The sequence below is a fragment of the Theobroma cacao genome, chromosome 3, assembly GCF_000208745.1.
Source record: "Theobroma cacao cultivar B97-61/B2 chromosome 3, Criollo_cocoa_genome_V2, whole genome shotgun sequence".
NCBI classification, from domain to species: domain Eukaryota; kingdom Viridiplantae; phylum Streptophyta; class Magnoliopsida; order Malvales; family Malvaceae; genus Theobroma; species Theobroma cacao.
The window spans coordinates 32,563,765-32,588,329 of NC_030852.1; the positions used below are offsets into that span (position 1 = coordinate 32,563,765).

The 24,565-nt window shown below is 30.9% G+C and overlaps 2 protein-coding genes across 3 annotated transcripts; one reads left to right on the forward strand and one right to left on the reverse strand.

Annotated features, from left to right (window-relative positions):
• Positions 4,509 to 6,070, reverse strand: LOC18606242 (probable aquaporin TIP-type). Its single transcript, XM_007039742.2, has 3 exons — positions 5,848 to 6,070; positions 5,203 to 5,453; positions 4,509 to 5,039 (listed from the first exon to the last, which is right to left on the reverse strand). The coding sequence occupies exons 1-3, from the start codon at positions 5,972 to 5,974 to the stop codon at positions 4,665 to 4,667; spliced, it is 753 nt and encodes a 250-aa protein (XP_007039804.2). The 5' UTR covers positions 5,975 to 6,070; the 3' UTR covers positions 4,509 to 4,664.
• Positions 9,113 to 15,836, forward strand: LOC18606243. Of its 2 annotated transcripts, none has more exons than XM_007039744.2 (11): positions 9,113 to 9,505; positions 10,477 to 10,552; positions 10,766 to 10,876; positions 11,352 to 11,468; positions 11,717 to 12,064; positions 12,596 to 12,918; positions 13,267 to 13,366; positions 13,488 to 13,547; positions 14,156 to 14,242; positions 14,439 to 14,604; positions 15,306 to 15,705. In XM_007039744.2, exons 1-11 carry the CDS (start codon positions 9,375 to 9,377, stop codon positions 15,332 to 15,334), a joined length of 1,548 nt encoding a protein of 515 aa, XP_007039806.2. In that variant the 5' UTR covers positions 9,113 to 9,374; the 3' UTR covers positions 15,335 to 15,705. The 2 variants fall into 2 exon arrangements, with proteins under 2 accessions (XP_007039806.2, XP_007039805.2); XM_007039743.2 differs by having other exon boundaries at positions 9,114 to 9,505; positions 14,439 to 14,579; positions 15,306 to 15,836.

A 24,565-nucleotide genomic window follows, 5' to 3' on the forward strand; every position in this document is an offset into this window, starting at 1 on the left:
AATTTTGAGTTTATTGGTGTCTAGGTCCCGAATTGATCCAATTAAAAGCTATTTCAAACATCTGTGATCATTTCTACCATTTTAGTTTTATCCAAAATACCTAAAAATCAAATTTCTCAAATAGCCATCCACCCAAACACATCAAAACCATCGCTTGATGTCTTGATAGCGCAGGAAAGAGAAATATGAAAACGCGAAAAAGAGAAATCGGAGCGTAGTAGACGAATGCCGAAGAGAGAAATCGATAAAATTAAAGAGAGCGAGATGGTGAGAGATAAATCGGAAGCACAAATGGAAAAAAAATTATGATGAATGGTTTAATTTATTTGAAATAGTTTTAAGGGTATTTTTGTCAAGTCATGACTAAATATAGCTAAAAATAGTTAAATTTATTTTGATGATTATTTTTGAAATACCCTTATCAAGAAAGGTTATTCTTCATAATTTTCTCTATATTTAATTTATACATAAGCATTACTATAACTTATAATAAACTTTATTTATATGGTTATATAAAACATTTTAACATATAATTTGTATCATTAATTATATATATATATATATATATAATTTATACATAAGCATTACTATAATATATACTAAACTTTATTTATATGATTATACTTAATAAGTTTATTAGCTATCACCTTAGATTTTATAACATATTGTTTATAATTAGTTATTATTTATACAGATTTTGATATGAAACATTATAACATATAAGATATATTATTAATTTCATATATACATATAATTATGGATGAAGTTTATGAGTTTTAATATTATAATTTGTAAAAAAAAAAAGGTGATAAAATTTTGGTCCATTGGTCCAAAATCGAAAAACTAAACCAATTCTATATTTGGTTGGTTTAGTCTTCCTTTATATTTGGTTGATTTTGGTTTATTTTTTAAAAATAATTGATCCATTTGGTCCTTAGGTATAGTGGATCAAACCAGCCAATCCACCCATTTACTCACCTTTATCAGCAGCTAACAACCACAATCAAAAGCAAAACCAAATAAAAGAAACCAAAAATAGCCAAAATAACTAAGAAACAAAAATCAGCAGGTTTGGCGGGGGATTTCTTTTTGGCTCTTTCTTTTCTGTTGGGATTTTTATGGTTTTGGGAGAGCTTTGGTTTCGGATTTAGTGGGTTTTCAAGACTACTGATTGGTTGTGAGAGAGCTAGAGGATTTGGAAGGCTAGGGTTTCAGAAGAGTGAGAGAAAGCTTTGGGTTAAAGAAAAAGGAGAGGAGCACACAATTAGAGAGAGAAAGTGAAAAAGATAAATAAGGAAAAAAGAGAGAAAAGAAAGAATTTATACTTAAGGTTACAAGTCTAAACGGTGTCGTTTTGAAAGAGTGAAGGGAAGACAAATCCTAGCGCAAGAAGATGTCGTTTTGAGGAAAGAAAGGGAGTTGCGTTGTGGGCACCAAACGGTGCATTTTGGAAGAAGACTTGGTGGACCATAACAGACAAGCTTCCTTCTTGTGAATTGCTCTTGGCCGAGTGAGGTAAAACCCTATATTTTGTTAGTGGGTTTTGATTGTGTTTATTGGGGCTTGCCCACTTATCTAACCTAAAAAAATTTGTTGTTTAAAAGTTTGTTTAGTTTAAATAAAAATATGTTATTAAAATTTTATGATGTCTTAAAATAAAAAAATAAAAATAAAATATATAAAGCTATAAACGAAAAAATATGAATAAATATTTAATTATAAAATAATAGATTTAGTTAGATAGAATATAGGTGTATATATATAAAAAATGAATGTTTAATCTAAAAACTAATAATAGTAGATCTAAGTTAAAAATAAAATATATGAGAGAAATAAATAAATATTTGACATTAAAAAGTAGAACTAAGTAAAATAATAGTTAGTTATGAAAAAATTAATTTAGCTAAAGGAAAGGAAATATATAAAAATGTAAAAAAAATTAAAAGATATTTAGTCACAAGAAAAATAGATCGAGTAGGGATTGAAAATAATATTAAAATAGATAATCATATGAAAATGAGTTAAATAAATAAAAGTAAATAAAATATTTTTTTAATAATAAGAATAAGTTAGGTATGTAATAGAAATAAAATATTTAATTATACAAATTAATATATATAGGTATATATAGAAAATAAAAGAATATAACATAGTATGAAATTATAAATATATAAATATAAGGATTATTTTAAGGTCAATGCCGATGATGAAATGTTCATATGGAGCATGAGAAGTCACAATTTCGAATGAAATTTTTTAGATAAAGGTCCCACCAGTACAATGAAATGTTCTCAATATCGAATATCGATGTTTCTAATCTTAAATAAATGAAAATATATTAACCTAATTATTAATTAAGCAAGATATAAAAATAAAAGAAGTAAAGAAATAATGAAGATAATAAATAAATAGTAACAAATAATAAAACTTTCAATGATGGTAAATTCACAATGGTCAACACAACTAAAATATAAAAGGCAAATATAAAATAGATTTATGCGAAAAGATAAAAAAAAATAGTTAGTCAAAAGAAAATAGGTTAGGTTAATTAAAAATAGGAAAGAAATTGATTTATAAAAATAAAAAAAACATAAATAATAATCATGAAATGAGATATTTGGTTTAAAAAATAGTATTTAGGTAAAAAGGAAAATTTATACAGCAAAAATAGATAAATACTTAAATGTAAAAATATATACTAAAATGAAACAAAAAATATAGTTAAATAAAATAATAAATATAACATATTTATCCATGATATATTATATATATATATATATACTATAGCTATATTACTATATATATATATATTATATGCATACAAAGAAAAATAATATAAAGAAATTTCAAAGAAATAACAAAAGAGTTGTCGGAAGGTTAATAAACAAATATTGAAATTTACGGGCACATCGTACCTCATCATTGCACCGTTAATGTCATGGCATGTAGACATANAAGAAAAATAATATAAAGAAATTTCAAAGAAATAACAAAAGAGTTGTCGGAAGGTTAATAAACAAATATTGAAATTTACGGGCACATCGTACCTCATCATTGCACCGTTAATGTCATGGCATGTAGACATATTTTGTATACGAGTAGAAGCCCCGATGATGGGACTTTTCGAGGGATCTTTCTAAAGGAAGTTTCTTTGAAATTTTTTTTAGGTGAAATGATACCTTCGAGTCTCACCAATGTAATGGAAAGGCTTAGAGAATGTCTTTAATAAAAAACTCTCACTTGTATTAAGGTTTGCATTTATGAAAAATATTATTTTCATACGCGAATGATTACTCCAATGATGGGATTTATTCATTAAACTTGCAAAGGTGATTTTTTGGGTAATTCTCTAAGTGAGAGAATATCTTTAGATCCCACCAGTATGATGAGCAGATTTGAAAAACATCCTCAATAAAAAGATTTTTGTTTGGCATTTTTCGGATTTTATGCCATGCAGTTTATAATTGCATTATGTGCACGCCACACTCATAAAACCAAATGAAATGTTTTAATTATCTAATAAAATAAAGAATAAAGCAAATAAACAATAATTAAAGAAACATAATGAAATAAATTTAAAAATTAAGGCTTCTATAGAATAGCATATGATTAGATGATACTATTCATGGAATGGACGTCACGGGTATACTAACCATTTTTCGGGGGTAATTGTACTCCCGAATCAAACTTTAAAAATTCACAAACCGGGCTATTATTTCTTAGATGGATCTAAGATCAATTTAAAACTCCGTCGAATAGAACAAATTTAATAAACGACCAATCACACCTAAATAAAAAAGTATTAATGACAACTTTTTAATTTTTCCACGTTACCACAATAGGCATTGTTATATTAGTTTCATTGCTACGTGAATAATGATTTTTCGCCTAACCTAAACAAAGGAATAGTCTATTTTTATTTTATTCCATCACTTTCACGTTTTAGGAATAGTCCATTTTTTTTTCTTCCATCACTTTCACGTTTGAATATAGATTCCCAAATTTCCAAGCAAGATTCCAGGTTTTTCTTTTCCATTTGCATTCTTGGGAAAGATTTGTCTACGTTAAGTTCCTAGAAAACATGAATCATGATCTGTTCATAACCTAGTAAAAGTATGAAACATTCACAGTATATTGGCTCCTCCTTTTCATCTTAACCTTCACGTCTTGCTTCATTTTCCATGCCTTGGCCCATGAAAGGCAACAAGAATCAGTTTTAATCAACGTTAGAAACAATGCAACAAATACAAATAATACACAGCTAGGGACCTGGACAGAGCTAAGTAGAGCAGGCAGGCAGGTGGCAGAGACATTGCATCCCTATTTCGTTGGTAATGGACTAATGGTACCCATCATTTTTTCACTCTTTTAAAATGCAATTAAGAACACCTTGTCCTTCTTTTGAATTCAATTATAACAGTTCAGTATCTATATGTTCTAAGCTCTTTTCATTTCTTAAAGAGTTTTTTATTATGCAAAAGATGAAAAAGGAAATTAGACAAAGAAGATTGGCAGGGAAAAGATCCATAAAGGCAAATAGGTTTATTTACATTTCCTTATTAACAAGTGCAAGCTCCTTTCTTTCGATAATGTAAACACTCAAAAGTCAAATCCCATATGCAAGAAATCAAAGCATTTAAGACAAAACAAAGCCCACAATAGTTCTAAGCATAGTCCTCAGAAGCCGGGGCTGGGGAATACGACCCAATGAAAATGTCACCATAAATCAGCCCAGCCAACCCTCCACCGATCAGTGGGCCGACCCAATAGATCCAATTATCAGAGAAGTTCCCACTGACGACAGCTGGTCCAAAAGAACGGGCTGGGTTCATTGAACCACCACTGAATGGACCAGCGGCCAAAATGTTTGCACCCACGATGAATCCAATTGCGATGGGTGCGATTATCCCTAGAGAACCCTTCTTGGGGTCGGCTGCCGTGGCATATACGGTGTAGACTAGGGCAAATGTTATGACAATCTCCATCACGACGCCTTCCAGAGCGTTCATTCCTGAAGCAACGCCGTGGGTTGGGATGCTCTGCAAGATTCAACAACATTTAAGAAATTCAAGCAAATTACAATATATTTTTTTTCTTTTTATACTTGGACCTTGGGCCTAGCCCGTTAATATTTTGAAGCATTCTCAAAGGTCAAAACCGGTTCTCATTTAGAAACCCTGCCATAATTAAGTTCTTCCTTACCAATCCGTTGGTGACAAACAGGAGAAGAAGGCAAGCGACGATGGAGCCAAGGCATTGGGCAATCCAATAGAAAATACCAGTTAAGATAGTGATGTTGCCTCCAACGGCTAGCCCAAAGGTGACGGCTGGATTCAAATGGCCACCGGATATGTTGGCTGCAATGGATACCCCAACAAAGAGGGCGAATGCATGAGCCACGGCTACGGCCACAAGGCCTGGTGGGTCTAGAGCTGCATCGGACGTGAGCTTACCTATAAACATCAAAGATTACTGCCTTCAGCTGGCATGGAATGAAAGGATGAACCAAATTATAATCCAAAGTTCGATTAACATTACCAACTATATCTTTTAGTCAAGACGTTACATATATAGGAGTTATAGGGAATCTAAATTGGACCCATTCAGTAGGTTAAATTGTGTAGATTTGATGGATGGAAAGTTTTCCACTTTTCTGACATGTATCTAATTAATTGAGAAAATAAGGTGGGGAGAAGGGAGTTGGCATTGATGGTCAACACGACCTCAAAACAAGGTAGAATTAAAGGAGGGCCTGAGGAAGCAGCGCATCAACAGTAGCTAGCTAGCCAAAGTAGCCAGGGATAATTAGCAAACATCCTAACAAAGTTTATTCACTCACGATCTTACCATAAGCAATAGCCGATCCAACACCGGCAAAGACAAAAAGCAAGGTGGCAATGAATTCAGCCAAATAAGCCTTGAAGGACCCAACACTCAAAGAATCACCAAAGCTACCGAAAGCTAACTTAACCATTTTTGGCTCACGAAAACAAAAGAGAAAAAAAGACTCAAAAACTAAGCTCAAGACTTTCAGAAAACCTGTTGTCTATATCTACACCTTTCTTTGTGTGAGTTCACGTTTCATGAAGAAGGTGTATATATACATACAAAGCTAAATAGTAGGTTAAAGAAGAGAGAGCCATCGCCGGCACCGACTCTGGGCCTACAAGAGTGAACTGGCGCCGTCTGATTGGCAACCGACCAACCGCCTTTTGATAAACTATCTGAATTATGAGCATAAGACAACTAACTTAACTAGTAATTTATGAACAAATAGACAATAATTTTTTCTTAAAAAAAAAAGGGAAAAGAAAAAACTCTAAGAAGGATAATTATGTTTGTGATGGAATACTATGAAAGTATGCTCCATCAACATTATTGCTAGAGCTATGTCTGATGTCATTGTCCTCTTAGCTTGATTAAATATAACATGGGGTTGCTGGAACAATGATGCCGATGATTATAAAAATAAGAGGGGAGTTCCATGGAAATTAACTTTCTTCCACAAGCTTTTCTTCTGATAAAATGTTGATTTCTCTTTTTAATTATATATATATATATATAATGTTTATGCGTGTGCACCTGTGAACATTTCAATAGCTTGCTGGGTTTGTTTGATTAATTTAATTCGAGTATCTCTTCAAGATCAAAGTTGTTTAAATATCAGGATTACGAAGACAACAATAAAATAAAATGGTGGATAGATTTCAAAGTTCTTTTTGAGAAAGAAAATTTTTGGAGCGCTTTGGAACCGATATTATAATGTCTAGGATCAGGTGAGTAGTGACTAGTGGAAACGCTTTTCATTGCCTCGTTCCGTAGTGGAAATTTCTTTAGATTGAAAATTTTGTTTATGGCAATTCCAAATTATGTTAACCTAACATCCTTTTTCCACTTGTAGAATTTTGATTTGATGCCATAAGCTAATCTCATGCTTAGCCTATATTCTAATCTGCCCATAGATCAAAATTTTTTTGTTTAATTTTATAATTTGTTTGGGATTCTTTTTTATCATCAATTGTTAATTAAACCTGAATGTGAGGGATGATATGCTTTCCACATTGAAATTGTCAAAATTTTTAACTCCCAAGTTTCCTGTGTTGGAGGTAACAATAAATGCATGGCGGTCGTACTTTCTCGCTGGAGAGTTGGTGCTTTGCTTTTATCATTGCAATTTTGCTCAGCTTTTGCCCCTTCTCCTCTGTTCCTTCTCGTGTACGAATCAGTAGATTTTGTGTAAAGATGACAACCATGACCATTCGAAGTTGAAGGCCAGCTTAATTAATTACATTACAATAAATACAACAAGGCATAGATTCATACTTATCATAATTATATGTAAAATGTTTCATTTGAGTTGGATTGAATTAGGTTGGGATTTCGTTCTTCTTTTTTTCTATCAATTTTAAACGGGGATTTATGCCGTAATTAATTTGAGTCCGAGAAAAAAAAAAAGATAAGAATTAATTATCCACCACTTGCGAGAATTAATTAAAAAAAAGATATCCATTTGAGGATCAACATGGTTAGGAACTTGCAACAAGCGAAGATGAGAAACATGCACAACTCAACGCTTTCAGGTTCTTGTCCCCGTCTATTTTTACTTTTTTTTTGTTGCAAAGATTAGAAGAAACAGTGCTTTCATGAACCAAAAAAAACCTGATAATCATATAGCCGAATAATGACCTACTTTTTGCAAGTCATTTATTGTTATTACTAAATAAACGAAAACATTTCAATCAAGACAAAATTGATAACACCCTCGACCCTAGATATAGCTCATAACTAGGCATAAACCAAGCATTTTGTTGGGACCAAGTCCTTCCTGAGTTTAACTTTGACTGCAAGGGCATCAATGGTTCCATGGCCTGTAGCTGGTTAGTACTAAAAAGTTATAATTTGTGGTGGGTACAGTGTGATTGTGTGAATGCTTGAATAATTGATCTTTGTTACCCAAATCAAATATGTAGCACTACTATATATGGCAGGCAAATTAGATTGTGTTTTCATGTTCTTTTAACTGTAATTTTTTGTGTTTAATGGAAAATTAGTTGCAAAATTAGTGTGTGTTAAAGGAGTGGTCATGGTGGATTTGAAAAGGACAAGACATGAGTATGACTTTCAAATACTAAATTGCTGCATTCATTCGATTTCATTGTGCTAGATAGTCAGTTACACATGGAGCGTAATGTGAAAATTGACAGGCAGTAGCCTTGGCTTCGATCTCTATTTCCAGTCTTTTTCTTCTTTTTGAATTAAAAAACAATGGGTTTCTTTTCTTTTTGAAAATATAACGGGCTTTCTCGAGGTTCTAATCAAAATTCAGCACAAGGGGAGAGACACATGTCAATTGTCAACTCATACTTCACAACGTGGCATCGAGCATAGATTGTAACCAGTTATTATTATTATTATATATATTAAAGTTAAGGCTTGAATGCTTTGTCATGAACGAGGTCATGTACTCATCTCTAATTGTTAGGTGAAATCTCATATGTAAATAACATTATGGTACCATTCTAGAATTACATGGAAAGCTTGTAAAAGAAACATAAACCTTTCCATTCAATGAATACGGCAAAACTGATTGCTGATGACTTTCCTGTGTCAATCTGATAATGTAATAATGTATATTTCACCCTTATACTACAAAAAAGTTTTAATGGCTCCGAATTCTTTAGATGCAAATTAATTGGACATGATTCACCAAAAAAACTTTTACCTCATCTTGAATTTTGTTAGAATCACTTAATTTTCTATTGCATGGTTTATTGTTTTAACCTTATTAACTATCCTGACTGACGTTCAACAGGCAACAGTATTCTGGCGGGTCGAAAGTCAGTCAGTGGAAGAATGGAGAGTAGCCACACACTTTGGAAACCCCACTGAGTTGCAACTTTCTCATTTTCAAAATTCTAACGGTAGTTTTCTGAAATTCACTTTTCTGGAGATGAAAAGAGAGAGAGAGGGAAAAGATCAGGCGAAATAACTCCTCACATTGAATGCACTCAACAACTCTGAAGTGATCAATTGAATTCTAGGCAGGCAACTACCAGGTCCCATTGGGGGGGTAGTTTTGCCTTTTTCACTTCACATTCTCTTTATCTTTACAAACTTCCATTTTTAAATGTGAGCCTTCAGAGTTCCTTTGTAGTTTGAATTCATTAACAGCATACCCCATTTGATGAACTATCTCTTAAGTCTTGCCCCTTTTATTACAACATCATATAGAATCTCGGTCGGGTGTTATTTATTTTTGTCACATGTAAACTTGTTCTTTGATTGTTTGTGTGCAAGAACATAATAAATAGTAAATCCTTATCATATGCTATAGAGTTAAAGAATGTGAGAGCCTGGATTAGTGTGTGGAGTTGATGACTGGGAAAATGGATGGTTTTGGTTTAGATCACGAAGCAGCAGCTGCAGCAGGAGGAGCGAAGAAAGTGACTGAAGATACTTCTTGGTCACATCCGCATGTTCAGTCTCAACATAGGCGCTCTAAGAGGTAACATTCACCGTACAAGTTTCAAGTTTATTATGCTGTTGTGTCAACTTGTTGGCAATAATCAACTGAGAACGGAATCAAGTTTCTTGGAGTTTTGAGGATTTCCATTTTTCTTGGTATGTAAAGGACAAAAGGGTGTTAGCAGCTTTAAAAAGAAAAAAAATAGAAGGGGCTAATTTCAAATTTATCAGTTTTAAATTCGGAGGACACTGTTCCTTGCTTGGAAGTATTCTTATCATGGGAATTATTTTAAGTTAATTTTAACCAAGTCAATTTTTCAGGAGTTTTAAGTATTAATCTTTCTTTGGACTTGATGTGTTTGCATTTTTTTTTTCTCTTCTAATGTGGTATTTTCACGAGGTTAGACTCTTAGCGTGCCTATAACTTGATTTCATCTGAGCAAGTGAAAGATTTGGATCTAATAAGTTAGAATATGGTGCAATGGGATGCATGAATATCCCTTCTTGGCTTTGGCTTACGGCTCAAATGAGTTGAGCTGGCAAGTTAAATGAAACAAGGTTTAGGAGAATGATTGATTTTTTCCTTCTGTCCTGACTCCCGATGCGTAAGGACTGGTTTGATTGCTAAGTTCTGACCATGGAGCTATGAACCTTAGAATTTGATCTAATTACCTCAGTAATTTTTAGCATAGTGGTTTAGAAATTATAGCATCAGAAATTACACTTTATGTTTTTAGCTTTTCACCATTCTGCTTCTCTTAGGCCTTGGATTCAGCAGCAAGCTTCATTGATCTTTGCTCTGTTTGTGAAGTGACAAATAAGGAGGTCCTCAATGAATGCTTTGACAAATTGCAGTTCTTGTAATTAGCCATAAATTCTGACAAGGGTTTATTTTGTTAACTTTTGGAGTCCAATTTTCTAACATATATTCTTCCCACAGCTGACTGTAATTATCAGATTCAGTTAATTTTCATTCTAACTGTTTCAGTATTATTCTTGCTTTACTTCCAGTGCATCGGACAAAAACTTGGATGCTTCAAGAGGTGGAGTTTTGCATTCCATCAAGAAAGAGCACAATGAACTACATGTGAGAATACAATTGTAGCTTTAACTCGGTCCTAATCAATGCCAAAATTGTGGCTATCTCATGTTATCATTTTGCCCTCAAGCATTTCCAGTGCTTACCTTCATAGTCGACTGAAGATACGTATAGCCATGTATTGCAGTATTGAATGAGAATCATGAATAGTTCTTCTTCTTTGTTTACTTTTTTATTGTTTTTCGAATATGAACATTGCAGGCATCTCCACTATCAACAAGGACTTATAGGACTCGAAGTCCTTTTCATGACCGGTCTGCTTATAGCAACAAGAACACTTCGTTGAACCAGCGAGCCTCTTTGGAGAAAGATGTAAGCCTTGAAATAAGATTGCTTTATTTGACTAGAATGTTCGTCCTGTAAATAAAACATATATAGGTGGCTGAGATGATACAAGGTGTAACCCTGCTTCTCGGTTCTCACAACTTTCCTTCATATAGATGACTGAAATGGATTTTTAACATCATACTGCAAATACAGAAAACAATTATTGTGTCATATGTATATATGTGAAAAAATCTTTGAAATACTGGAAGTGTTTGTTTGCATAGCTGCAGATTTAAATATTGAAATAGTCACTTTAAGTCAGTATTCTCTGGTGAGGGTGAACCCTTTTAGTTCCACTTTGGTTGGTTAAATGGCTAATGACCTTTATGTATTCTATGAGAGACTTCTTGTGCACATAAAACAATGGCATCAGTGACTTATTAATGTTGAATGATTGTCTCATGATTTCTTCGCTGCATAATTTTTAGCAATAGCATAACCATGGTTTTCCAATTTTCAGATTGAGCTGCTGCAGTTACGTTTGCAACAAGAAAAATCTATGCGAATTACACTTGAGAGAGCAATGGGGAGGGCTTCAAGCACTTTATCTCCAGGACACAGGCATTTTGCAGCACAGGTAATGCTACCCGTGAGAAAGTAACTTCTGAGCTGTTGCTTAAAACTGATCCTTAGTAAATTACTATTCAACATGTAAAATATTTCCCAAAATTTCCCTAAACTTGATACTTTAAATTGCCTGCATCTACTTATTGATACCCTTGAGATATTTTTAAATGTTTAATATCAAATATTTATCAATCCATAGTGAGTTATGTGGAGGGCACCCTGCTTGAAAATAACTTGACAACTATTGGTTGGTTTCAGACCAAGGAATTGATTGCAGAGATCGAGTTACTTGAGGAAGAGGTTGCAAACCGTGAGCAACATGTACTCTCTCTGTACAGGAGTATTTTTGACCACTGTGTTAGTCGCCCCCCTTCTGAACAAAGCTCAGGCAAGGCTTCTCCTGCCCATACAAAGCATACATCAAGGAAACACCCGAGTATTATTTCAAGTGCATTTTGTTCATCAAAAAAGTTTCCTCTGAGACCCTTGCAAGCTCTAGTTTCCACAAATGACTCGGGGAAAAGAACCTCTAGAAGTGTTGATGCTCTGCAGTTCTGTGGAAAAGATGACACGCTATTTGACAAGACATGTTCACACCCAGTTAAGGTAGGGAATATTCGGTACTCTAATTTTCTTTTTCATTTACGTGCTTTTATTGTTCATTTTATAGCTAATTCTGGCATTAGTTTGTGAAAATTAAGGAGTTTTAGGAGTTTTGTGTCAAAGGTAGGCTTGGCTTGAATGCAGATGTTTTGTCATACTGTGATTGAGTATTCGATGATTATGAAGGAAGAATTACAGTACAAACAGTGGGAGCACACAAATCATAGTAATTTCTGTTGACTTTAAAAGTTTTAGTAGTTCTATCGATACTAGATGGCTCTTAGAAAGAAGCTTGTTGTAATTCCTGAAAATCATTTTGATTTGACTTATAAAGGACAATCGTCAGTTTCTCATGCATCATAAAATCAGTTCTTAGTATTGAGGGCTTTAACGCCATAGATGGTTGGGCATCTTCTGCAACTGCTATCTCACACTCTGCATGCCATCTAAAAGGGAAGGGCACATTTCAACTGCAGGTCATATAATGCCATGCATGTGTTTGTCCAGACTTTCTTATCCTCATTTATTTTTCAGGCTCATGAAAAGGTTCAGAGTATGGAGAAAACTTCAGTGCTGCGAAGTCTGAAAGATCATCTGTACCAATGTCCAAGCAAGTTGTCTGAGGAAATGGTCAGGTGTATGGCTGCGGTATATTGCTGGCTTCGTAGTGCAACATCTATGAATTCTGAGAAAAACCGGTCACCTTTATTGTCAAGGTCATCAACTAATGTTGTACTTCCTCGACGTGGCGTTGGAGAGGACCAGGATTTCTCTTGCACGTCCAATGTTGAAATATCTTGGATATCAACTGATAAGAGCCAATTTTCTCGTGCATCTTATGCCATTAGTAACTACAGGTTGGTTTATTATAGATACATACATAACTACATAAGTAAAGAGAGATAATTAGATAGATAGAGAGAGAGAGAGGAGGGGGAGGGGGGGGGGAGAAGGGTGAAAGAAAAGCAAAATAGAGGAATGCTATGTGTTGAGGAAATTAAGGTGCACATTGCAGCATAAATCTTGATCGAAAGTATTCCCTAGGCTCAAGCAATTTTAGAGAAACTTCTACCTTTTGCTTATGTGATACAAATCATATTCAGGTTTAATATTCCCTGTTTTTGTTAACCTACTTATGTTTCCTCTTATATGTCACCACATTCTTTAAAGCTAACATAATGTGTGCATTATTTTTTCAATTTCAGAGCTCTAGTGGAGCAACTAGAAAAAGTGACAGTGAGTCAGATGGAATATAATTCCCAAATTGCATTCTGGATCAATGTGTACAATGCCCTTGTTATGCATGTAAGCTTATATCTATTTAAAAGCTCATTGATTTTGCATGTAAGCTTTTGTCTATTTAAAAGCTCATTGATTTTGCCCTTCTCTTTTTACTATAATTAACTCTCTTCTTTGCCTTGTGCAGGCATATTTAGCATATGGAATTCCCCACAGTTCATTGAGACGATTAGCCTTGTTTCACAAGGTAGTCCTTTTACTTAACTAAACCGAAAACAATTTGTTCAGGTGTCCACTTCTTTATCTATCAAAAACAATTTGTTTAGGATCAGGCTTCCGAAAGTACATAATGTTGAAACATAGAAAGCATTTGATGACATCTTAAGAAAGTCTGTCAACCTTGTTACGAAAAAGTTTTCTCCTGGCACTGTTCTCCACACTTTGTTACTAGTAATGCTGGTGCTGGCATTTCCTGAAAGATGCTTTATATGATTTCTCCAAAGAACTGTTGGTAGCAAGCAGCAGCAATATTTGAGCTAGAAATAGGATCATATGGAGCTAAATCATAAAGATACCAAACCCTGTTCACTGTAAAGTCTTTTCACGCAATCTTCAATGATATCCAACTGTCAATTACTCTAACAAAAGGTACTCCTTTGTGAACTTTACTGAACTGGCAATATCTCCTATGATCATCTCTTGAAGGATTTGTGAATCTCACTTTGGGTGGGTTTATCTCCTTTTATTTTGCATGTCTGTATATGTTAGGAGAGAGGTTGCACCTTCAGTATTCTTTCATTTTGATTTAGTCAGTTATTAGACCATAAAACTGATAGGTTTTTCTGTATAGTGCAGGCTGCATACAACATTGGTGGCCATATCATAAGTGCAAATGCCATAGAGCAGTCAATATTTTGTTTCCGTACACCCAGAGTTGGACGGGTATTACTTTTCACAACTAAGAGTGCTAGAAATGGGTTAATATTTCGCTAACGTCCTGAAAATAGGAATAGCTTTTATTTAATTGTTTATAATAATTCTTGTAGTGGAAATCTCCTACCATAGCTTCGTTTGATGCATGGGAAAATACCAATTTCCAGATATTCACATGTTTTATCTGCTTTTGTTTAAACAACAGTGGCTAGAGACCATCCTCTCCGCTGCCTTAAGGAAAAAATCTGGTGAAGAAAGGCAATTTATCAGTTCAAAATTTGGTCTTCCACATTCCCAACCACTTGCTTGCTTTGCTCTCTGTAGTGGAGCATTTTCTGATCCTGTGGTAACTTCTACTTCTCTTTCACATGGTAATGAAGTATGACTTTCAAAGATTGTCAGACTACTTATAATTGATTCATTTCAGTGCTTAATAGAGTTTAGTTTTGACAAGCATTCAGGAATATCACAGTATTTGGGGAATGAATAAGTTGTTTTTACATCACCTGGAGATCGAATGCAACTGTATTCTGAATTATGATGAATCTACTTCTTTGTTCTTTATGGTTCTCCTGCCACCCTGCCTCCAGCCCACCCCCACGGAAAGAAAAATCAGTACATGATAGTAATCTTTTGGATTTTAAGTGCTGTCTTACTACACATGCATATTGATGCACCTTGTACTAGTTCATAAAAATTTGCTGCAGAAGTGAAGGGATTGGATCAGCTTTTGTACAGTATCTGGATGATATACCTTATGCAGATATTGAACTGCTAAATCAGTTTTTTTCCCGGGAAGGAGTAGTTGGAGTTTGAAACAGAGATATTAGGGAACTGAAATAGTCCAAATAGTGCTTCCTTCAGTATGTGTTTTCAAGTTAGAATGTCAAAGTCAACCAGAAACTTATCTAGTTACTTTTGTCTCATTAATAGATCATCTTGGTAGTTAATAACATGAGGATGTTATAGTAGTAAATTTCTAAGTCATATTATTTGATTTTTCAAGCCATCCTTTCTTCCTTGACATTGCTACCCATCTTAACCTGTTCTCTGCTCATCTTACTGTCTGTAGCTAAAAGTTTACACAGCATCAAATGTTAAAGAAGAGTTGGAAGTTGCAAAAAGAGAGTTTCTTCAAGCAAATGTAGTTGTGAAGAAGTCAAAGAAAGTATTTCTACCAAGAGTGCTGGAACGATTTGCGAAAGAAGCCTCTATCAGCTCAGATGATCTCTTGAACTGGGTTACTGAAAATGTTGACAAAAAGCTCCACAATTCAATACAGAAATGTATGGATGGTAAATCCAAGAAGAAGCCATCACAGGTTATTGACTGGTTGCCTTATAGTTCAAGGTTCAGGTATATTTTATCAAAAGACTTAACAGAGAAACCATGGTGGGTGTGAGTTTTGACTCTAGACAATCAGAGAGAATTCTCGACATCTTGTAAGTCATGGAAACGCAGCTTTTGGCTGAGTGGTGGGTATCCGATCATTACTTGTAATTCCATATCCATTTCGTTGTACATCCTAATCTTCAATCGTTTCAGTTTAACACTTCGTCGCTCAATCTTGAGTCAATAAGTAGTGACATTTTTGTTCTTGTGAGATCCTAATTGTCTTGAGACAGTAACAACCCTGGAATATTGGCGTTTAATGGTAGTATTAGTTTGACTGCAAATATCAAGCTGTCAGGTCCATAATTCCCGCTCCCTGTTGGTTTCTCAATGGTACCCTCATTCTCCTCAAACTGCTCGTTGAAATCGTTAAACCCCATTCCCATATTCTTGGACATAATCTTTGCTTCAATTGAGTAATTAACAATACCTTCCTCGTGCTTCAATTGAGTAATTAACAATACTCTCAAGCAATTTTATTCCAAATTTCCAATCCCCAACCTCATGATTTTTCTTCTTCGCCCTTTCCTTTTCCATCCTCAGTGCCCCTTCCTCGATCCTCCTCCCAAAACCTGTCGCTAAAATCCCTTCACTATCATCACTCTGTTTCTCCAAGTCATCAAGCATCACCGTACCTGTAGAAACGAAAAAGTCGAGTTCCCTCGGCTGCTTTCTGAACGAGGAGCCGCTGTCATCACCAGAGTCAGAGTCAGCGGCAAAAATGCTATAGAGGACGTGCTCCTTGTTGGCCCATTCTCCGTAGTAAATTTCGTCCTCCATTCACATCAACCAAAGAATCCTTGTGTTTGTTTTGCTTGATTAAGATTTACTGTTTCATCAGATATCCTACTACTGCTCCTGGAATTTGGGATTTGGAAATCATAATTCAACAGTAATTTTCATTCGGCACGCTCGTTAGTGAAAAGAGAAAAAAAATTAATATAATTTTTTGAAAGAGGAGAACTTGTTTTTCAAGAGAGATTAAATTATGAGTATGTTTGGACTGATTTTTTTTTTAAGTTTTTTTAACTTAATAATAGTTTTTATGAAAAATAATAATTTTTAAAATTAAGTTAAATTTATTTAATAAATTTACTTTTATATACTAAATAAGCGATTTAGTAAAACAACTTATATAAAATTATTATAAAAAATTTTAATAAATAACTTTTTATTAATCACGAATTCTTTTATTAGAAAAAAGTTAACTTTATTTTCTTATCTATTTAAAGTAAATTTTTAAAAATATAAAAAATATTTTTATATAATAGAANTTTTTCAAGAGAGATTAAATTATGAGTATGTTTGGACTGATTTTTTTTTTAAGTTTTTTTAACTTAATAATAGTTTTTATGAAAAATAATATTTTTAAATTAATTAAATTTATTTAATAAATATATTTTATATACTAAATAAGCGATTTAGTAAAACAACTTATATAATATTATAAAAAATTTTAATAAATAACTTTTTATTAATAAAAAATTCTTTTTAAATAGAAAAAAGTTAACTTTATTTTCTTATCTATTTAAAGTAAATTTTTAAAAAATATAAAAATAATTAATAATTAATAAAATTATATAAATTAATAATAAATCATAAAAAAATTTCAAAAATAATTTATAAATAACACTTAATTCATAAATCAAAGATTTTTAATTTCCATCGATCCAACAACTATTTGCTTGAAAATTCTACTTATGTAAATTCCATTTAATACTTTTTTATAAATATATGAACTCATTTCTTCATCATTATTTTTTTTCTTCTTAACTTTCAAAAATATAATTAGAATTACAGTCAAACTCCTTATTTATAGCCCACATTATCTCTTTTATTAAAAAAACACTGTTTTAAAAAACTATCTAACACGCACTAAAATTGTGCATTTTTTAAAATTAAAAAATATTATTTGTTTTTTTCTTTTTGCATATTACTTATTTGATTCGATTTTTTTTCAATTTATTTACCTTTTAAAAGTAGAAGTCTGACTAAAAAACAAAATCTAAAAAAAAAAGTTTTAGAAAAAGCTCTATAGAGAAGTTTTTTTTTTCTCTTCTTTTAAAAACACTCTAGCTTTTCATAAGAATTTTTTCTTTTATTTCAAAAATGTCCCATTTATTAAAAATAATCTTAACATTAGGTTCTCAAAAATACCTCTCAATCCATCTCCTTCTTCTTTCTTTCTCTGCAAATCATCGATCTCCAACGTAAATCACGATCTTTCTCTCCTTTACCTTTTCTTGCAAAGATTTTTTAAAAACAATAGAAAACCCAGCAACAGAATAACAAAATTTAAATTTTTTTTTGTTTTTACAAAAAAAAAAAAAAAAAAAAAAAAAAAAAAAAAAAAAAAAAAAATATTTTTTTTTTTTTTTTTTATTTTTCATTTTCTTTTTGTCGTTCTTTTTTTTTTTTGGCTTTGAAATCTCTCTTTATTTTTCAATTTAATTATCTTTTAATTTTGAGATATGCATTTGAGTTATTGTTAGAGAATCAAAGCTTCGTTTTGGGTTCCTAGTAAAAATCCTAGACCCATTAAAATTGTTGAAAAATCTTGATCGAGAGATCTCTTATTTTGGGTTTAGATCACCGTATGGTTGATGAACTAGTACGGGTAGCTCTACATCCCAATAGTCTTATGTGGTTGCTTGTATTCCAATATTTTCTTTTTTCTATTCCAAAGTGTAGGTAAATATATTGAGGTATGATATGTATCAAACTTTATTAAAGTTGGAAATGATTAAAAATATATCCAAATAAATAACTATCACTTTTCTATAAACTATTGTATTTTTGTGGATATGATTCATATTAATTTACTTATTTTTGAGTTTTGCTGGAAGTGTCTCTGAATGTCATGCAAGATTTGGAGTCATATTAGATTATTTGTGAGTGATATAGACTTGTGTGAATTTCGAGCATCTTTTGCCCTATTATACATCTTGGTTTAGTTCTATTTGGTGTAATTCATATGCGGTCCTAATGGACCATGTTGGCAAATGATCAATTTTTGGACAGTGATGACACAAGATTTATTACTTTATATGTCTTATTATAGTTTATGGTTAACTAAGAAATGCCTCCACCTAATTTTGAAATTTCAGAAAAACCAAAACATAATGTAAAGTGGGATATGATCACTATCAAAATCTTATTTCAAATTTGTACGGATGAGATTCATAAGCGTGGAAAACAAATAATTTCATTTAGAACTAAAAGATAGAAAATTGTAATAAAGGAATTTAATGCTCATGCTAATAAAAATATATCCAAAAACAATTGAAAAATAGATTAGATAGTCTAAGGAATGAATAGACTTTATGGAAACAATTGAAGGGCAAAAAAACAAGTTTGGGTTGAAACCATGAGACAGGAACCATCGAAGCTGATGTCAAATGGTGGGAACTCAAAATAAAAGAAGTATTTTAAATTTTATATGTTTCAACTACTATGCATTATTTTACATATGCACGTCGTTTGAAAGTTTTTTTCTCTTTAATGTTTGTATAGGTCAATCTAAAATATGCTAGATTTCAATATCACAAGCTGGAACATACTAATGAATTGAAATCTATATTTAATGATACATTAGCCACTAGTCAAAATATATGGACACTAGTGATGGGTATACTAATTGAAGATACTGGCAAATTTGTAAATTTAATTTCGCTACAAGATAGTGTTGAATCCGAAGCTGAAAAAATTAATTGTGATGAAAATGGCAACTTTATGGTAAACACCTAAATCAAGAAGAAACAAATGGTGCCAGAAGAAAAGGAAAAAAAAAGTGACAAAGAGTAAGATAAAAACTAGGACTGCAACAAGTTTGCAAAGAACATTGGAACAATTGTATGAAGCAATAAAAAGTCATAACGTAGCTGAAATTTGAGCGTCATTGCAAGCCACGGGACAATATAGTATTTCGAAGTGCATTCGAACATTGAAATCTCTACAAAATAATAGGAGATTGAGTGCAAATAAATTTAACTTTGCACTACAATTGATTAAAAAGAAATAAAATATATTCAATTTTATTTTTTTACCAGATTTAAGTGATAAGTTAAACTGGATTCTATATAAGCATAATCTATCGAAAAACCATGGTGGGAGTAATTGATTAGTTTAGGATTTGATTTGTTTATTTTAGATTGATGTTAAACTTTAAACTACTTTTTTTTTTTGTAGTTGTGTTACTTGTTATGTGTAATTGAATTGGTGTTTGAAAAAATTTGCTATTATCCATATTATATTTATTTGAATTGTTATTTATACTATTTGATTTTTTAAAAATAATATTTATTTTTTTACTTTATATATTTTGATTTTTATTTATGTATTTTGATTTTGTCAAAAAAATCAATACAAGTTGTAAAAAGAAGAAAATGTGCAAGGTTTTATAAACATTGATGGAAAAGCTACTAATACAATTGTATATCACGTGAAATACTTAATGACACAAGAAAACAAATTCAATTATTCTGATTGATGGAATTAAGTATGTGAAACTTTACAAACTACGAGTAAAGGTTCTAAAATGTTTAGGATGGAATCAAATTGTATTACAACTTACAGATACATTGATGAATAAAAGATGATTTCATTCATCAAAAGACATGACAGCATTGAAGGCGATCGTTATGATTTTAAAAAGTTGCAAGAGTTTTGTCCCAAGGGCAACCCCTGCAGGTTAACATTTGCACATGGTAAAAATATTGTTTTAATTTCTTAGTGAAATATGTATTTTTAAAAAAGTTGGGGTTGATTCTTCATTTCAAATTCCAGCAACATTATTGGCCAAAAGAAATGAAAAGCATTATGGCAACATGGCAACTAGATTCGGTTTTTCGAGTTTGACAGATAAAAGCAATTGCCAAGATAACTCAGCAGGCAGCAGAGAGAGACGATAGTATTAGAAATACTCCTTACAGAAACTCAGAACCTCCCTAAGTACATGGATGGTTGCATAAAACACATGCATAGCTTCCCAAATATACTCGTCTTCTTAGGACTTCAGTTTCATGTGAGTATAGAAAAATGTATTTTATGTAGTTTTACATGTAAAATTGACATTATTTTTCTCTGCCCAGTCCCAAGTCTGAATCCTGGTTTTGAAATGCTAAAATTGAATCAATGTCCCCTTCAAAATAATTTGCCAAGTACAAGTCTGTTATCTTGCCTTAAACCCGTATGTTCTAGTATCGTTTTTGGGACTTTTGTCTCAATTCATGAAGCAAGTGGGACACCCTTTTTTGCCTACTGAGCTGTGGAAATGGAACTATCATGATTCATGACCTACTTTCTTGTACTCTGGCTTCCAAATTTTCAGAGCATGCATATTTGCCTCACGTGAACCCTTCGAATTTGGTCACTTCCATTTTTTTTTTTTAAAAAAAATCAGATTTGGGAACAAAAATTGAACCCCTCATTTCCTTAGAAAAGATATATGATAGCTCAAATTGTTTTGCAACATCTCACTCTTGTTCAAAAAATTCTTTATCATTGTTTATGAATCAACCTTTGCCTATGAGATTTTTTGCTTTATATATATATATATATATGCTATAATGGATATAGATTTTCTACATTATATTCAGAAATTTCAAAATTTCTATGTTCCATGAAGTTTATAGGTACTAGAATGTAGACACATAAATACTCAGTACTAAAAATTGAATGTGTATGTGTGTTTGCGTGTTCAATAAAGTGGAGATAATATATAATAAAAATGACTTTTATTTGATAAAAGACATTATCACTATAAAAGTATGTTCGGTTCACAAGAAAAAATAAAATAAGAATGGAATAATTATTTCGTAAAAATAGAATAAGAGATAAATAATTATTATGTTGTTGGGTTCATGGAAATGAAATAGGAAAATAATTGTTATTATGAATTATTCTAATGTTTGGTTGCTAGGTATAGGTTTAGAATAATTAAAAAATATTATTTATTATAATATTTAATTTTTAAATTAAAATATTAATTTTATTGTTTTATTCTTTTTTTTTTTAATATAAAAATTTAATTATAAAAAAATTAAATTAAAATTTTAAGTTTAAAATGTTGACTTTTTATAATATATTATTAAAACTTACATTTTTTTGAAAAATTCATTTTAATTTTTTTCATTTTTAAATTTTAAATTCATTTTAATTTAATGAGAGAATGAGAGAGATAGTTGAGTAGAGAGAAAGAAATTGTAAAAAATGAATAAAATATATTTTATGTAGTATGATACTTCATCAAATTAATGAATGGCATTTTTGTCTATTAATGTTTTTACTCTATTTCTTGACCCCTAGAATAGTTAATACTAACAGAGACTTTGATATTAGCTATTCCCTCGTCTCCTTGAATAGTTACTAATTCCAATTAAATAAAGGGTTGTAAGTATAGTAGAAGAAGGGAATGGCAGGTACAAATAGTAATTAATGTTATAGACTCGTTCCTTTTTATTGGAATCCTCTTTTTGCCCCGGTAAGAAACCATAGAAACTTTAATATTGGGACCACTTTTATCTTCTCAAGAATTTATGCAGACTAGTACTAGTATTAAAGATGCATTGTACTACACATTATAGGTTACAAATTAGCTGATTTCGATACTTCGATTTAATTTAAGCGATTAAATGCAGCATTTACAATTAATATTACTCCACAAAATGCTAGCTAAATATTAAAGAGTTTAAATTCTGAAAAGCAAAGACAACCAATTACAACCTAACGAATTCCATTTAACAAATTCTATAAATTTTATCTTGCTAACAAAACGCATGATCTCATGTTGTTTTATACTATAAAAAAAGTATTATGTTAATGATGCACAAAAATCTGATTAGAATCAACTTAGTGCCCGTTTAGTTTGATTTATTTTTAGCTTATTTACTACTTAAAAGTAGAAGTTGAGGTAAACAGAATTTCGTGAAAAGCTCTTAAAAAAATAATTTTTTTTAAAAAATAAAATCTAAAAAAAAATCAAATTAGGAGCTTTTTTTTTAAAAAAAAAAAACACACCAACTTATTAAAAAATTATTTTTTTTCAAAAAAATTCTCTCTAAAAAAATACTCTCTCTCTCCCTATTGATCTGCCTCTCCTCTCTCCCTTTTTGCAAATCATTATTTTAGATTTTTTTGGTTCTTACAAAAATTAAGAAAAAAAAATCTAAAATTTAAAACTGCATTCAGGCATTATACTTTTTTTCTTTTTATTTTGTTTTTCATTTTATTTTTTATCATTTTTTTTGGACTTTGAAAACTCTCTTTATTAGTTGATATTTCTTAGTTTATTGTTTGATAGGACAATTATATGATGTTTATTTATTCTTAACTTCTTTATGATGTATATAATATTTGATGATTATGATTGAAATAATTAATCAAATAAGTCAATAGCTGTTGAGATAATTAGATGAAAATTGAGATAATATTTGTTGATTATGATTGTTAAGATAATATTGTTCATGGAGGTAAACTTTATTGGTAAGGACATCAATAGCTAAACGTGATTTTTCTAAATTATTATTCTCACTTTATACTTTTATTTTTTTTTTGTTCTTCTTTATTGTTAGGATTAAGGGTTTTAGTAGTAGATTGTTTTTTCATTTTTTTTATGATTTATTATTAATTATAAACTTTATATTATATAAATTTTTTTTATATTTTCAAAAATTTATTTTAAATAAAAAATTTAAATTGATTTTTTTAAATTTTGAACAAAAAAATTAGTTATTAATAAAAAGTTATTTATTAAATACTTTTTATGATAATTTTAATTAGATTTAGAGTTTATATAAATTATTTTGTCAAACAATTTATTTATAAAATAAAGTTTATAAAAAGTAAATTTATCAAATAATTTTAACTTAATTTTAAAATTTATTATTCTTTATAAGACTTTTATAAAAAATCAAATCAAACATGCTTTTAATGATTTGATTGACAATGATTAATTCAATTTGGTTAAGTCATTTAAATAATTAATTTAATCAAGGTCTCGATTTAATCAATTAAGTTGAGTCGGTTCGACTTTATGTTTCCTATTTCTATGGCTTGGAACGAATTTTTTGCATGTGAAGCGCTTACACGTCACTCACATGTATGATGCAACTTACTATTCAAATTGCGTCTATCTTATCAGGGTTTTCTTACATGTAAATCATTCACACACAAATTATAATTCATAACGCAAATCAACAACTTCTAACCCATGATATAAAATTTATGATTCCTTAATATTATATTTTTTAACAGTTTTATAAAATTCCTTGTTAAAATATATAAAATGAAACTAAATACATTAAAACTCCAATTATCTAAGTTTAGTTTTAAAGATCTCCTTCCATAGCTATACAGGAAAGATTTACAAGGAAACTAATTTCAACATTTTATATTTTTATTTTAAAAATAACATAACTTTCTTTAAACTAAATTTAGATTGTTATTAATGGTATCTATAAAAGTTTCGAAAGCAAATTTTTAATCTGTTTTTCCAAAAGAAGCTTATATTAACCATAAAAAAGAAATAATGAATAAATTTTTAAAATAAACTAATAAGTAAGTTGACAAATAAAAAAATAAAAAAATTGATTTGGTTAATTGATTAAATCGATTAAGAATTAAAGGAGGTTGATTTGATTAATAATATTTTTAACTGATTTAATTGATTGCGCACTCCTAAATTATATCACCATAAAAAAAATCTTTCAGGTTGATAATCTTTCCATATGAAAAATTTGATTTCAACAAACAATGTTGGAAAATTCACAGGAACGGAACTTTAGACAATGGCGGATTTATAATGTTATTGGATTATGTAGATTTTTTTATTTTTATTTGTATTCACTATTTAAATTACATCCCTAACCGGTTTTTACCTTTTACCATTTGCGAAAGCTGCTTTTGGCAACATCTGTCGTGTAGCTCTTATGACTTAATCCA

What these genes read in the sequence shown, in the direction of transcription:
- LOC18606242 (XM_007039742.2), bottom strand. Translation starts at nt 5,974, where the DNA reads ATGGTTAAGTTAGCTTTCGGTAGCTTTGGTGATTCTTTGAGTGTTGGG. An exon ending in TGGATCGGCTATTGCTTATG is followed by an intron (nt 5,454 to 5,847) that starts GTAAGATCGTGA and finishes TGATGTTTATAG; the next exon opens with GTAAGCTCACGTCCGATGCA. An exon ending in TGTTTGTCACCAACGGATTG is followed by an intron (nt 5,040 to 5,202) that starts GTAAGGAAGAAC and finishes TGAATCTTGCAG; the next exon opens with AGCATCCCAACCCACGGCGT.
- LOC18606243 (XM_007039743.2), top strand. Translation starts at nt 9,375, where the DNA reads ATGACTGGGAAAATGGATGGTTTTGGTTTAGATCACGAAGCAGCAGCT. An exon ending in GAGCCTCTTTGGAGAAAGAT is followed by an intron (nt 10,877 to 11,351) that starts GTAAGCCTTGAA and finishes TCCAATTTTCAG; the next exon opens with ATTGAGCTGCTGCAGTTACG. An exon ending in ACAATGCCCTTGTTATGCAT is followed by an intron (nt 13,367 to 13,487) that starts GTAAGCTTATAT and finishes TGCCTTGTGCAG; the next exon opens with GCATATTTAGCATATGGAAT.